The sequence below is a fragment of the Xyrauchen texanus genome, chromosome 39 (assembly GCF_025860055.1).
Source record: "Xyrauchen texanus isolate HMW12.3.18 chromosome 39, RBS_HiC_50CHRs, whole genome shotgun sequence".
In the NCBI taxonomy this organism is placed as follows: domain Eukaryota; kingdom Metazoa; phylum Chordata; class Actinopteri; order Cypriniformes; family Catostomidae; genus Xyrauchen; species Xyrauchen texanus.
In genome coordinates, this window is record NC_068314.1 from 35,436,136 (window position 1) to 35,453,115 (window position 16,980).

Genomic DNA, 16,980 nt, shown 5'->3' on the forward strand with positions numbered 1-16,980 from the left:
CACACACTAACACACACACTAACACACTCACTAACACACACACTAACACACTAACACACTCACTAACACACTCACTAACACACACACACACACTAACACACTCACTGACACACACACTGACACACTCACTGACACACTCACTAACACACTCACTAACACACACACACACTAACACACTCACTGACACACACACTAACACACTCACTGACACACTCACTGACACACTCACTGACACACACACTGACACACTCACTGACACACACACTGACACACACACTGACACACTCACTGACACACTCACTGACACACACACTGACACACACACTGACACACACACTGACACACTCACTGACACACTCACTGACACACACACTGACACACTCACTGACACACTCACTGACACACTCACTGACACACACACTGACACACACACTGACACACACTAACACACACACGTACACACGTACACACACACACTAACACAGACACTAACACACACACTCACACGTGCACAGACACACACACACACTAACACAGACACATACACACACACTAACACAGACACACACACTAACACACACACACTCACACGCGCGCACACACACACTAACTCACATGCGCACACACACACTAACACACACAGAGATGATAATCAGGCAATACTGAGATGACTGCAATGACAGAATCAATTACACAAGCCTAACCAATCGACTTTCCACTTCTCTAAGACCTCCCCCTACAGACTGTCCTCATATGTCTCTCTACCTATCTCTCTTTCACATCAATTATCATATCATTCTTCATGTCGACATTACACTTAGAATTAGGGAAGAACACATGCAATCGCATACTATTACTTAAAATTACCAGAGACAGTTTCTCTGGCAGAGACGGACCACCGCTATTAAACTCCCAACGACCCACGGATGTAGAAAAAGTCCTGCCTTACAGGTAAAAGAGCCAATCACATTTTAGATACTGACATCAGTCAACTCGAGAACGTGCATGTGCGTTAGTCGAACCAGCTTGAAATGTAATGTTTTATTATTATATATTTTTAGTGATCTGAGCTAAAGAAGCACAATTTTTGCGTCCATTGATGACCATATTGGAGATTTCAGTCTTTCCCCCTTCAAGTAAATTGGATCTGTAATTTTATGTCGGCCCTGTAACTGGTCACCATTGTTTCCCCCACCATCTTCCCTCTTTCTGCACTCGTACACTTAAATGGTCCTGCTCAATTAACGATGTCATAAAAGCTGCATGCAAAATAATAAACAGTACCAGTCTGGACCAACATCGAAAGTCATGCAGGTATAATGCGAAGTTGTCAGTCAGTTTTCTCTTACCTCGATCCATCCTGGTACTTCTTGTCGAAAGAGGTGCTGCGTGAGATCGCAGCCTGTGCGTACTGGAACATCTGCTGGCCTGGAGAGGGTCGATCTGGAGCCTGAGTGGGAGAAACACGAGAGAGTGCCAGCGCCTGGGGAACATGAGTCATCCGATGCCAACCAGGCCCAGTACCAAGCGCCTTGTACTCCATAACGGGGACACGGTATAGCTCTGAGGCACCTCTGTAGGACACAGAGAGGCGAGACAACAACCCCACAGTCAAGAGATTAGACACTAACATCATAGTACTACGGTATTACCAGGGATTTACTTTATTTACTTGTTTATAGTGAAAACAATTGAAAACATCTGCCAGTGCTGAAGAAGTAATCCAAAGTATTTAGATTACATTACTGATTTTGAGTAATCTAACGGAATACGTTACAAGTTACATTTTACAGTATGTATTCTGTAATCTGTAGCGGAATACTTTTTAAAAGTAACATTCCCAACCCTGCATATAGACTTTGGATTTAAATGGACAATGTTATTTTTAAATGACCCATAAACTGAAAACAAGCATAAACTTCCTCAGATTCCTGCAGAATTCATCCCCCTTTAAACAGCACATGACAGATGCATCATTGACATTTAGCAAAACATACATCTTGCATTAATGCATCACTACATGAGAAATAATCTTTTACATGTTCATGGGACGCCTACACAAGCTGACCCAGTGTTTATCTCCACTTAGATCTGCATTATATCAAATGCACGACATGCAGCCGACAAGTCTAATTATAGAACGGTCTGTTTCTGGAAGCCTCCAGGGATTAATCGCATCACTAGTATGGATTAACTTGATTTTTGGTTAGATCACTGACTGCGCTTCTATAGAGTTAATTAGCCTTGAAATGGCTGGGAAGATTAAAGCAGCGTAGAGTTCCTTCCGCGAGAATGAGGATTATCATAGCGGCTGAGTTACAGGTCAGAGACCCCTGACAGCAGGAACGCTTCCTTCACGCTTCTGGATAACTCCTGGGAGTTTGTGTGTAATTGTGTGCTGTTTATCGAGCCAGACACTTTCGATAAATCTATGCCAATTTGCAAATCTGGAGCATATTTTTGCTTTTTAAGTCACATGTTTGTGATTTACTTTAGCACTGCACCAAAACCTAGTAAGCTGCCTCGCTGCCTACATAGGCAGCTACCTTCTAAGGCAGCATCCTAGCCGTCATGGAGCCACACACGTGACTGATAAACCTAAAAAAAAAAAACTCTACACTACACCAAAATAGTGCTCTGCATGGTAGACTCGACTAGCAATTGATTTCAATAGAGTTTAAAGTTAGCATGTTGCTAAGCTAACAACAATATACTCAAAAATAAACAGCAGATACAAATATTGTGTTAAAAATGTAACTAGTAGTTTTCATACTTTTCAGCACTGAATGAAATCAGTTTATTTATAATAAAAATGCATTAATCAATATTATAAAAAAAAGGACGTACGCGATGATGCTACAGACGTACGCGATGATGCTACAGACGCCGTTCAGATCAAAAGCGCTAGTGTAAAAAAAAGCTAGACTCAGTACAATGAATGAAAAAAAGCGAAACAGTGGCACGCAGCGCAACGGCCAAAAATGTCTGTCTAGTGCATGTTTACATTCTGTCGAAAAACTACTGAAGAACAGTGCAGACAGAGGCAAATACACGTTCGTTGTGAACAGCCCCTTAGAATTTGGCTAAAACGGAGGCAGCATTATAAAGTTGCCTTTCTTTTGGAACAACCATCATGTCGATAGCGCCTTTAAATTTTAACACCGCTAATATCATCCATTTGAATCTGAATGTTGAAGTGAAAATGGCAGAGGTGTGTGTGTTTGTGTGTGTGTGTGTGTGTGTGTGTGTGTGTGTGTGCCACACACACCACACTACTTCCGAACCAAGACTCTCTGCCGGTGATCTTGAATGAAGGGCTGCAGCAGGCAAGGGCTCTCAAATCAAGATCTCATAGCCTTGATTACCAGATATGATACTTTAAAAAGTACTTCTATTAAGAATATCACACTCTTACACTCACACACTCCACAAATCTGTGGAATAGAGAAAATACAAACAGACCAAGAGCATCGATTTTGACATTTGAGTTTTTATAGAGACGTGCACAACTCATCGCCAGGAGCTAGGGTGTTCTGTGTGGTTGCTACGCCGTTGATATGTGGTTTCTTATTGGACAACTGACTTCCTATTGGCTAACTCCCTAGTTGTGACTCACGTGACTCCTTCAATGCAAGTGACTCAATTTACCGTATGCCAAACGAAAATCTTAAGCTTCGCTTCGCAATGTTGCACACTTTTCTAAACGAGCTGCATGGGCTTGAGACATTCATGTCTGTAGCACAGGTGCAGGACTAGATAAGAGGCTAAATTTAAACTTAAGCGTTGAACCTACACCGTGGCCTCTATGTGGTTGTTTCACAGCCAAAAATTATAATTTTACAGAGTATTCTTAACTGCGTTCACACTGCCAGCGACATGCAGCGACAAAACGACCTCGTCTCATTCATTTTCAATGAGAGCTGGCGACGTCCGGCGACGCGACGGATGTGGCCGTGTCCCGCGACACAGTTGAGAAATGTTCAACTTTATGCAAACAAAGAGCGACTTTGAGGAGCGACAGCCAATACGAGAGAAGATGGTAGAGCTCAAATAGCCTGTAAAATCAACGTACTATATTAATAACCTTACTAATATTTGAATAATAATATTAATTGGCCATGGTTCTCAGCAGGAAACCGATGGAGTGCGTACTCCGGGTAGGGAATGAGGTATTGCCCCAAGTGAAGGAGTTCAAGTACCTCGGGGTCTTGTTCACGAGCGAGGGGACAATGGAGTGGGAGGTTGGCCGGAGAATCGGGGCAGCGGGGGCGGTATTGCACTCGCTCTATCGCAAAAAGAGAGTTGAGCCGGAAGGCAAAGCTCTCGATCTACCGGTCAATTTTTGTTCCTACCCTCAGCTATGGTCATGAAGGCTGGGTCATGACCGAAAGAACTAGGTCGCAAGTACAAGCGGCCGAAATGGGCTTCCTCAGAAGGGTGGCGGGCTTCTCCCTTAGAGATAGGGTGAGGAGCTCAGTCATCCGTGAGGAGCTCGGAGTACAGCCACTGCTGCTTTGCGTCAAAAGGAGCCAGTTGAGGTGGTTTGGGTAAGGACATTTAGGATGGTAAGTATATTTGTTACGTTTTCAATTTTTAACTTCATTAAACAGAACAATATAAAACGGCAGATGCTCCAGATTAAAATGAGCCACGAAAATCTTTTTTTTATCCAGGGAAAACGTCTCCGTTAACATAGCAGACTAATCACAGCTTCTGTGGTTTGTGTAGATATGATGTGTAGTTAAATTTTTGGGGAAGCATCCGCCGTAACCGCTGTAGCTATGCATAGCCTATGGTGTGGGTTGGACGCAGAACTATAAATCAGCCCTAAATCGGGTTGGGCATTTAAAACAAACCCTTAACCCAAAGTATAAGCCTATTAACCCTTATAATAAAATTGACGGTTGCCTTTGCAAACACCACTAACAAACTGAAGCTATTGTTCAATGAGCTCCAACCAGAATATTATTGCTAATCTCTCTGAATGCTACCTTAACTTGTACGGGCATGTTTCTGTTAACTACAACTCTCCAGAAATGTAACTGCCTTAAGATACAGAGATATACAGCACTTTAGGGTCATGCAACATGCTCCAGATCTTTGGCATTTTGCGTTACAGGGGGTGACATGAGTCAATCCAGATATGGACGGTGCAGCCAGAGGGTCGCTGTAATCTCTGACGTTCTCAGTAAGCCCTCAGATCTTGTGAAATGACCAAACCGAACACGAGGCACATGTTCAACGAAGCTCTACCGGGTTCTGGGACGCGCTCTATTCTAGGCCTGTTTGCTGCGAGTGGATTCTGTCATGTAATGGGTCAGCAGACTACGAACAGACGATGATCATATCATTCGCAGATTATCTCAAGAGGATTAATCTTCTCTTTGGGAGGTGACCTCCGTTAACCCATGAGAAACTGGTGTGGTCCATCTGTCCATATGTTAGTTTCATATAAGTTCAATGTTTAGTGCTGCATTTGTCAAATGTTGCCGGAAGTGTTCATGACATGGTAAAGCACACTTGGGATTATGTCATCTGTATTGCATCTCTGTCTGGTAAATCACAAATCCGTTTAGTAATATGAGTATGATTTATGAAGAGCTATAGTTTTTCACAATTTATAAATATTTACATAAAATAAGCACTGAAAAGCTCAAGCTCGTGAAAGAGAGTTGACAAACTGTACCTCCTAGGGGTGCCGTCCTCGTGTGGCTGTATGACCACCACTGTGACAGGTGTGGAGGTCCGCAGCAGGTCGATCATTTGTTCGTGAGTCAGTGTCCCAACAGCGACTTTGCAGATCTCTACCAGACGGCAGCCAGGCCGGAGTCCAGCCTGCCAGGCAAATCCAAATGGCTCCACGTCGGCTACCACACCTTCAAAGTTGACATGGAAGCCCAGCTGGCCGAGGGCGTTTCTGAGCAGGGTCATCTCTGACGTCTCGCAGCCCCTGGTGACCAACTGAGAAGATAATTGTATTGGCTTGTACTAAGAGTCTTTTACCATCTAAGACAGTTTTAAATGGTAAATGGTCTGCACTTATATAGCACCTTTTTAACCTTAGCGGTATTCAAAGCGCCTTACATTGTGTCTCATTCACCCATTCATACACCAATGACGGCATGAGCTGCATGCAAGGTGCTAGCCTGTCATTGGGAGCAACTTGGGGTTCAGTGTCTTGCCCAAGGACACTTCGGCATGTGGAGTCACGTGGGCCGGGAATCGAACCGCCAACCCTGCGATTAGTGGCTGACCTGCTCTACCACCTGAGCCACAGCCGCCCCAATAATAATAATAATATTAAGTCTCTCACTGTTCAAATTAACCTACCATTAAAATTATAGACTGATAATTTCTTTGTCAGTGGGCAAATGTACAAAATTTCCCTCACTGTATATTATGATTCACTACATTGTGAGCAATCACGTTATAATCTAGCTGCAGCGCACGCGCGATGAGCGTCTCCGTGCGAGACCGTATAACTGCCGGGAGAAGTTTGAAATACTCTTGCGTTGTTTTTCATGCAACTCGTAAGCGGCTCTGACCACTTCCTTATTATTTAAACTTTAATAAAGCATTAATTAAAGATATAATGGTGGGGTGTTTCCTTTTTAGACGCTCTGACAGGAAAGTTTTGCTCAAGCGAACACCAGGTCCGGCTCCGCTTTATTTTATGATGACACTGCTTCTGTGTTTATTTATCTTGTATTATATTTCCTTCATAATTTGCAATCTATATCACCTTCAGCCGTTTGGAAATTTTGGAGTGCATCTGGACTGCGAGCTGAGATGAAGTGCTGCTCTCGCGTGTCCTCATTAGCATTTCAAATGATCTCATATTGCGTTAAATGAGATCAAATGACTATTCCACAACAGAAATGCTCGTCGACAATTTTTTATTGTTGCCGTTGTCGATAATGTTGACCAATCGTTTCAGAAGCTATTTATAGAAGTTATGGTTGGGTGAAGTAATCCAAGATTGTATTTGATATACCAGCTTAGACCTTCTGCACACAACTCCTCTATCCCGAAATAAACCATTTTCAAGTTTGAAAACTGAACTTGCTTTTAATCTGCAAAGCCACTAAGAGCCTAAAGTTGCAGTTCTTGGCAACAGCAAAAGCCCTTTGAAGAGACTGAGGTGGATAAAAAGAAATATAATCCTTCCTTTTTAAGCTAACTCTGTTGACTAACACATTCGTGATACCTTACCCCATGCAACACTTCCTTACATTCACCTGCAAGAGATCAGGTGAGTTTCACTGTTATATTACGTAAAGTGTTGCCTATCGGCTATGCAGGCTGCGCAGTACAATAAACAACACATTTAAAAGTTGTTTAGGAGACGGGTAAAGAGTTAAAGGAAGGCATTTTGCAAGCTGTCAAGCTTCATAGAGAGACCGGAGCACACATGCTGACTGAGTCCATCACAACGTTTCACAATAATACTCTCAAAACAGCATGTACACCCATTACAGCCTCTACAACACCAAGTTGGAAGGTCTGGCCCAAAACTGGGAGGCGATAAAGCAGGAGGTGGAAGTAACATTTTATCCCTTTACTTTCTTTAGTTGTATATATTGCATTCATTTTTCCAATGGTGCAATAAGGCACCAATTAAATGTGGACACTTCTGGCAGCTTTTAGGGAAACTATGGTTATCTGCTTGGGGCAGAGCGGAGGGCGGGGCCGGGTCGTGATCCTACGCACCCGGTCCCGTATTAGGCTAATTATGCCTCAGTGAGGGTTAAAGGCTGACTGCAGGGGTTCGTGCGGGAAAGAGAGAATTACGGGCATGTCCGCCATGTGTGTGTTTATGTTTGTGTGTTTTGGTTTTGAGTTTAATTCAATATGATTTATATTGACAAGCCGGTTCTCGCCTCCTCCTTGCCCATCTTAACCTCCTTACATTGGTGCCGAAACCCGAGAAGGAGGAGGCGAGAACCGGCTTGATAATATAAATAATAGTTTAATGATAAACTTAAAAGAGGACACAAACACACACACATGACGGACATGTCTGCTAACGATCTCTCTCTCCCGCACGAACCCCTGCAGTCAGCCATTAACCCTCACGGAGGCATAATTAGCCTAATACGGGACCGGGTGCATAGGATCACGACCTGGCCCCGCCCTCCGCCCTGCCACACTGCTCTAACATGGTCTTTTAAACATTTTAAATGCTAGTCCAATGACCCATGATGCAACATTGCAACTGAAGAGAAACTTGAAGAGAACCCAATATACCAACGCTACATGCTTCACAGTAAAATGCAAAGCTGGTCAGAGCTTCAGTTTAAATTTAAAGCTGAAGTGTCATTTCTAAACAGAATTGCAAAAATGATGATCCTTTTCTAACAGGTTTCCCAAACACTCCCAGTGTCGCACTGACTTTCGGAGGGTGTAAAGGCAGAAATATGAAGCTTATAATTTTATAAAAGCACGTAGCCGCCAGGAATATTTTACTACTTATGTATAACTCAAAGGCGAACCCAACACTTGAAGTTTAGAAATGTATATTCTTTCCTTAAAAAGAAGCTGAATTTCTTAACTAGAAAAGAACTGATTTGCAATGAAATGTTTTAACCCATAAGAAGCATACATATGGGGTAATCCATGCACACAATTGATGAATGCAGAGTAAGACTGATGTCAAAAAATCATGAAGGCACACCGGAAAAATATCAGATTGCATATCCAATCTATTTCCACATGAAACCCAGATCGTTTAAATAATTACTCATACCTCTAATCGCTGCGTAACCTCTCGAACTTCCTCCGGACATCCATCCTGCACGGAGAACACCACGCAGTCACCACGCTCGTAAAACAGCTTCACCCTTCCCGCCGTGGAGGAAGAACTCCAACCAATCACGTCCCTGCAGTAACAGTTGAAAACCACTTCCTTGGACGCCTCCTCAATGAGCACCACAAACTCTTGGGAGATGGCCAGCAAACAACCGATATCAGTAGATTGGCTGCTGTCCCGGGCGACCACCGACCACGTGATGGCACCCGTACTATGCAGATGAGCGTTGATCCGTGGCCGGCTACGTTCCTTCCTCTTGGCGCCCAAAGTGATGAAGCTGAACTTTGCCCCCGTGGCATCCACAGGCGTGGCACTGGTCAAGTTTTCTGCCAGGTCCTTGAGGTATTCCTGGCGGCTACGTGTGGCCATGGCACGGAACTTCTCAGACTTGTGAGCTGCGTTTTCGCCATTGATCACTTTGGCCAACAGGAAGTCCCGGAACACGGCAGACTTCGGGAACATCACTCCCTTGGGGATGGGTGGACCAAACGCTGGGACATCTTTTGATCTGGCAACTGCAACACTATTGAATAATAGAGATGAATGAGTACAGTACTTTTTTACAAATGTGTTATTTTTATGCTTAAATGAATAATTGATTGACTTTAAGTTTTAAAGTGCTTATATCTGATAAAGGTACATTTAGTCGAATTGTAGACGTACACTAGCAAATAGATGGCTTTAAAGCTAATAGACATGGACTAAAAGTCACAAAACACTCTTTCAGTGGGCTTTTAAACACTCAGTTTCCCACAGAAAGATGTTTTAGTATCAATTAAAGTTAAATATCTGTAATATCTAGCCGGGTTGGATGCACGTGGCCCCTGTCAGGAACATAAATGGCAAGGTTTTTCAGTTTGACTTCATCTCTGACATCAATTCTGAAATCGCAGAAGGTGAGGCAGGCAATTTTCCTTTGCGACAGGTTCCAACCTTCCTCCGGTCTCTGCTATGTTACTCTGAACAAGCTTAAGGAGGGGCACACTGAGTAAATAAGACTGGAAATTGAATTCCTTCCGATCTTATCCTTTAATCCTCCCTATCGTTCTAAGAGGTCAAATGTGACCGTCACCAAGCTGTTCAAGAAAGCAGCTTCGTCTATTTTGTCCCGTGCCTCATAATTACATTTTTAATTTAGAAAATTTGATCAGTCAGGGTGGGTTGAGTCAGACTTTATAGAGAAACAGCATCTCACTGGAAAACAGAAGCATATATTGAAAATGTCTAGGTTGAGTTTCCCCTACCTGTAACACACATGGTCCGTGCAGGGGTTGTGGACTTTGACGATGATGAAGACGTGCTGAAAATGTGAGCGTATGTTTTGGGGTGTAAATGGAGAAGCTCCTGGCTCCTGGAAAATGATGGTGACGATGTCGTTCCCAATATGCCTTTTCCTCAGTAGCTGGATGGAGGAAAAAGATAATAGGAAGCAAGTCATTACGGGGCAAATTCGAAGAGAAAACTACTCATCTACTCAGTCCCGCCGCTCCTATAAGAAGACTACGCAGTCTGCATAGGGCACCAACTCCCTAGGGGGCACCATCTTACCCTAGGAGGGCACCAGAAAGTCCACCGGCTGCCCTTACTTGTACGTTCTGGACGTGCATACATTATTTAAGGACCCGAAAGCAGTTGCGAATAACAGATGATCGCTTCATGCTCATATCACGCGAAACCCCCCAACTGGAACTCTGTGTAGGGCATCAATTTGGCCAGCGGCGTCCCTGCATCTACTCTTTCCACTAACAACTTTTTTTCAATAAATACCATAGTATAACCATTGTTTGTTGTCATATCGGTTTTACAGATTAATCGGTACCGATATTTGCATTTTAGGTTTTCTGCAAAAACCAATGCCGATATTTGGGAATAGATTTTATCATTATTCCTCTGTGGCCATCACTGGAGGATTCTACAGTTTGGCTATAAAATTATGATTTTTTTAAAACTTAAATATAAAGCACTGTAACAGAGCCAAGTCTCTGTCATTTCAAAATAAGAGTCCCTTGTGTGTTTCGGGCTTGTTTGTAGTTAAAAGTCCCGCTTTCTGCATCAAATCTTGATTATTTGGATTTTGGTTGAACAATAAAACTGCATCTGGGATTATATTCATTTTGGACTCTTGCAGTCTCTGTGTCTGTGCTTGTCATACTAACAATTTTTAACATTTAATAAACCGATTTTAATCAGCTGATTAATCGGTTATTGGCCTTTTCCACCACCGTAGTAATCGGCATCTGCAAAATCAACTATTGGTCAACTATTATTGATAATGCCATGTAGAAAGGCAGCATCTTGGTATTTTAAATATGATAATTATTCAGTACTAAGATACACATCAAATCACACTGGCATTACCATCTGAAACCATCACTATACAACAGTTTTTATTCATTAAGATTGTTTGCTGGTCTTATCTGGTCTCACATAGGCTGGGCTTTGATGGGGTTTGGGTACTTTTAGCTGAGCGACCAGCTAGACCAGCTTGGCCAGGCTGGAGATCAGCTTAAACCAGCTAAGATCAGCAAAATGGTTTAACATTACTTTTTCAACAGACAATAGTTTTTTTGGTGGGTAACTTGGTAAGAAAGCATCTGACAAAAGGTATTTAGCTGTAGTCCACTGTGAATTGCTCAATGAATTTCAGAACCGAACAACCAAGATGTGGAGATCTTGACCAGTTTACGTTCCAAGATAAGCCCCATCAGACCATGATCCTATGAAGAGAAATTACAAATCCCACAAATCAGCCAAATAAAGACTCAGGCAAGGGCTCCTTTAATTCCCATTCTGTAAAAAAACAGCTTTCCTTTAAAAGCACAGATCTCAATTTCGTTATCCGACTGAGCTCTGCCAAGGCATGAGGATTTCACAAAGTCATTGATGGAAAGCTGCTACGGTTGAAATTAATCTGCTGAAGTCTTTATTAGGATTGTTCCGCCCATTGAAAAGTACAACCGAGAAAGAAAATAAATCCCTCCACAATTGCTTCACCAAATAAATTCGAACAGCCCTTCTTAAATGCATCAACATTACACATTTTTCATTAATGATCCTTTATGTGCTTTAATGCATTACTTAAGCTTTGTCTAGTGAACTGGAAAGGGAGGGTTTTTTTTGGGTGATGAGATGGGGCATTCAGGCGGTTGCCATGACGACGTGGCCTGCCCGCTCAAGTGTTTACAATTAGCAGGATGCAGAACAATTGGTCTGGACTCTGTGAGGTCTATAGAAGCACAGATCAAGACCGCACACTTGAACGGAGAGATGACATGGGTTGAAAGAGTTTGCAGCGGTTATACAGAGGCTTGAGTAACTGATCAGACCGCCTTGAATCTCATTTGCACGGGTGTTTGCTGAAGCGTGCATTATTCTGAAGGTTTGTATATGAAGGTTTTCTAAAGAAAGAAATGCAATGATGGGACCCAACCCTGTGCAAAATCAACCCTTAAAGGAACAGTTCACAGATAAAACGGTGAAAACGAGACGTCACGAATGGTCATGATCACTTTGAATGGACGTTAATGGGGCCCAATTTTGGAGGGTTTAAATGCAGAAGCTTATATGGCAATTTTATTAAAGCACTTATCTGTTAAAATGTGTACATTATTTGAGCTGTAAAGTTTTAGAGCATTACGTCATCATGGCACTGAAGCTGTAAAATTGGATATAACGTGACACTTTACGTCTTGTGTTTATACTTTTGAAACAGTGAGTATTTTAATGTTTACCAATTGGCCCCCATTGACTTCCATTGTAATTGTCTCACTGTTCCCCAGATTTGTCCATTTTTGTAATGAAAATTCAAAATCAGTTTTTGTGCTAATAATTTTACATGACGCCACAAATGCTGTCGACCGAGCTTAACTTGTATCGAACCCGCAATACTCTTTTAAGGGCAATATTTCCCCCCTAAATATGATTTTAAGGGGCATTTTCCTACCCCTACCTGTCCTAATCATGCTAATCATCGGAGTAATTACATCTTCATGCTACAATATGTATACCTTGTCCTAGAATTAAATATTAAAAATATATATCAGATGTTACAAATAAAAACCAAAGAACTTCTGCCCCCACATTTTAAATTTGGTAGGCATTTATGCCATTTTCGGTGGCATTTTTGCCCCAATTCCCCATTCATTTCTGACCCTGGTAACGATACATGCGAGAGCCAATGCCGTTTGGCATCACTGATGTGAACCGCCTCTGTGCTTTTGTTGTATGGAGAAAAAATAATCTCCTTTTGTGTTCCATGGAAGGAAAAAGGTCATACAGGTTTGGATTGGCATTAAGGTGAGTAAATGAGTTTTGGGGTGATCTATCCCTTTAAATGACACAATAGCCCCATCAGGGCTAATTAAACCTGGATGAAGAAAGGAAATAATTATGAAACGTGTCAAACTCACTTGCTGTCTGTTGTTGGGCATATAGGGCAGCATTGTAGAGACGTGAAACATCAGTTCAAAGTCTTTATAGGTGGTGTAGAGCGAGTGAGTGCCAGTGGAGTCCGCTGTAGAGTGAGATTAAATCACACATGTAAGTATAAGACCAGTAAACTAAAAAGACACATACATTCATGATGAAATACAAAAATTAGTTTCCTATGTACTCAAATGCTAATTGAGATTCTCAGATTATAAAAAGCTGTCCAAAGCCCAACAGTATAGGCACTAACTGACCGCCAGGGATGGATTATGACTTCCAAAGGCCCTGGGGACAATTATATCCAAGGGCCCCCCTTCACTCAAGAGTTGTTGAGTGAGTGGGGTGGGGGGGTCATTGTTCGTGCCCAAAAGGGTTTTCAAGTGGGGGGTCACCAAAGTAGATCGTGCAGCCTTAAAGCCCAGGGCACCCCCGGGCAGTCAAGGGCCCCTGGGCACTGGCCCCATTGACCCGGTCGGTAATCTGTCCCTGCTGACTGCACAAATGGGGTATTTACATAACACATTTTTAGAAATGAACCTGAACTTGCCAAGTTGTGATCTGAACAGCTTTCGAGTCATCAAGCATTCACAACAGTGAAATTAGATCAAACGTTCTGACGTCATTCTGAGAGCAGCACTTACTTTTGTTGTCCAGCTGTGCCCTAAATTTGCTGAAGCCCTTCAGTCGAACTCTCTGACCCAGCAGATCCAAAAATTCATCCAGTGCGGGACTACCACTCTCATTGTTGTACATCTCCTCCTCTGTGCTCTGACCCACCTGGCAGTACAGGACGCCCACTTTGTGCTGGAAACTCATCTACAAATAAAACGAGAAAAAACTGGCACTTTGAGATGATATTCTTACATTTACATTTATCCAAAGCGACTTACAGAGCACTTATTACAGGGACAATCCCCCCGGAGCAACCTGGAGTTAAGTGCCTTGCCCAAGGTCACAATGGTGGTGGCTGTGGGGCTCGAACCAGCAACCTTCTGAGTACCAGATTACCAGTTATGTGCTTAGACCACTACACCACCATTTAGTTAGTTTTGACTCTAATTCGAATGCACGGCAATTGTAAACAACTAAACTCAAGTTTGCATTGTGCCTATCACACTTATTTACTCACTTATTTTTATTTTTTTTTTGCATTTCAATGTTTCTTTGTCGCTCTCATGAAAAAACGATCCGTCCTGTCAAATGATAACCATGCAAATACAGTAAAGTTCACAATATTCTACTCAATGCACCGTTTACAGTCACAATGCCCATCTCTCCAATCTTCATTAAACTATTGAATATCTTTCTGGTAAATCAGTTTCAGCTAGTTATTACATCCTTCATTAAGTACTATAAACCCCTAAATCCATGTATTACATGGCAGGATTTATTATGGAACAGAATGGATTTTGAAGTATAGCGACATAGTTGATGTCCAAAAATAAAAAAAGAGCTTTATTTATTATACTGCATCTCCAACACACCATGACATGAAATAATCAAAAGCACTCTTGAAGCACATGGTCACAGTATGCTGATATACATCGCCAGTCACAAGTGCCGATCAAGCCATGTTAAGTGCTATCAATCTGTGCAAAAGGCTGGCACATAAAAGACCATAATCACATGTAGACTGGCATCAGATGCTGCTTTTGCATTATGTATGAGACACACTCGCCAGACAGAAACTCAAAGATGATCGAGAAACACACTGGAGCTCCAACAGGCAAAACTATTAACTAGAACTCCTAAAAGCAAATGTACAGTATATTAAAAACAGAATTATTATTTATAATAAAATGTAATGCTGAATTGAGTTGGTTACACACAGAGGACTTTTTATGGTAATTGTCTCAATCCCCAGCCCATACCTTGGGGGGGGGGGGAAATGGTAAAAGCAATTTTTGTGCTATTCTGACAATTGCTTAGGATTTTGTGCCATAAAAATGCCACCAACAGTCTCTAAAGAGGGAAGGAAAAACTGCTGGCGAGCACACTTGTGGGTGGCGCAAAGAAAAAAAACATAAGATGAGAAATGATTTTCTTTCATTTTCACTGTAAGTGTTTCTGGTCACAGTTGGCAGCATCTCAGACAGGTCAAGTGCCCGTTATGTGTGGCTAGGTGGTTGTCATGGCGATATTTTTAGCGGTATTGTTGGAGGGGTGGGGGGCAATTAATTGCCTTAACAGAATTGTCTGGGTTTAATACACTTTGAGCTCAATCAACAGCATTTGTGGCATAATGATGATTACCAAAACAATGGAAGTGAATGGGGCTAAAGGCGCACAAAAGTGAAAGCGGCATAGAAGCGACACCTAATGACGTGAAAACACTATCGGTTAGGGTTAGTCGTTGGTTTAGGTTAAAGATGTCTGTTTTGTTAAGCTCTTATTGATCTTTTCGGACACTTGGTTAGGTTTAGGGTACAGTTTTAGATTACGGAGGTACATTTACTTATTGAAATCTCCATCTTGGGACCTGGGTAGCTCAGCGAGTACTGACGCTGAATACCACCACTGGAGTCATGAGTTCGAATCCAGAGCATGCTGAGGTCTCCTAAGCAACCAAATTGGCCCTGTTGCTAGGGAGGGTAGAGTCACATGGTGTAACCTCCATGTGGTGGCCCTCTCAATGGGGCGTGTGGTGAGTTGTGTGTGGATCGTGGAGAGTAGCATGAGCCTCCACATGCTGTGAGTCTCCGCGGTGTCATGCACAACGAGTCACGTGATAAAATGCGCGGATTGACGGGCTCAGAAGCGGAGGCAACTGAGACTCGTCCTCCACCACCCGGATTGAGGCGAGTAACCGTGCCACCACAAGGACCTACTAAGTAGTGGGAATTGGGCGTTCCAAATTGGGAGAAAATTAAATAAATAAATGCATAAATAAAGAAAATCCTCCATCTAAAAACCTCGTCTGATTACAACCTTATTTTGTTGGTTTCGGCACCCCCTGCTGGACATTTCACTTGAAAACTGCAGTCAAACGTGTAACGAAGCACGCGATTTCAGTTTTGCAAAAACATTGCAATGTTCAATCTCTTGAGTTCAATTCCACACTAATTCATTTTTGGTTGAAAACGCATTGATTTTGCTACATTTACATGCCTCATCCAGCATTGTCCCCCACGGAAAACACTCTCTCTTACGACAAACATACTTTTAAAAAATCAATGACATCAGGAAACCGAGAACTGAAAAATGAATAAGTATGGATTTAACTTGATTGACTAGACATGTCAAATTACGGTTTATAATCATTACCAACTTGAATTTTACAACTAACCCCTCTAAATGCACATACAGTCCTACAGAATTCCTCTCGATAAATTTGCCCCTCCGGCCGTCATGTGGCTGCAACATCAAATTCCATTCAGCCAATTTACAGACAAAACGGCTCATCTCTCATTTCCACTCTCACCGTGAGATGTTCAAGTCCAGCTCCGTTCAATAAGAAATGAGAGCTTTCTTTTTATAAAAAGGCTCCTTTAGTAAAACCCCATCTCGTCCTGACACACCTGCAATTCGAACCCTCAAACGGAAATATTGTAAGGTCATCAGCACCCGATAGGCGCCTTGCCCAAAGGAAGCACTTTACATGCTCAACCTCGCTGTAGTTATCCAATGAACAATGGCTTTTAAGGATGTCACATCATCAGGAGAGTGTTGCACACATCTGTTTCTGTTTTTATCAGTACATATTAAAACTCTAAGTGAATGGGACGTATGAAGGATATAATTGA

The 16,980-nt window shown here is 42.4% G+C and overlaps 1 protein-coding gene across 2 annotated transcripts in view; it reads right to left on the bottom strand.

The window, feature by feature from the left end:
• LOC127632501 (signal-induced proliferation-associated 1-like protein 2) overlaps positions 1 to 16,980 on the bottom strand; it is a 111,095-nt gene that overhangs the window by 42,966 nt on the left and 51,149 nt on the right. For both annotated transcript variants that reach the window (XM_052111108.1, XM_052111107.1), the window contains exons 5-10: positions 13,879 to 14,053; positions 13,219 to 13,322; positions 10,054 to 10,211; positions 8,747 to 9,332; positions 5,687 to 5,961; positions 1,350 to 1,574 (exon numbers count right to left, since the gene is read on the bottom strand). In XM_052111108.1, the coding sequence (XP_051967068.1) occupies positions 1,350 to 1,574; positions 5,687 to 5,961; positions 8,747 to 9,332; positions 10,054 to 10,211; positions 13,219 to 13,322; positions 13,879 to 14,053 (1,523 nt within the window). The remainder of the gene's footprint in view (positions 1 to 1,349; positions 1,575 to 5,686; positions 5,962 to 8,746; positions 9,333 to 10,053; positions 10,212 to 13,218; positions 13,323 to 13,878; positions 14,054 to 16,980) is intronic.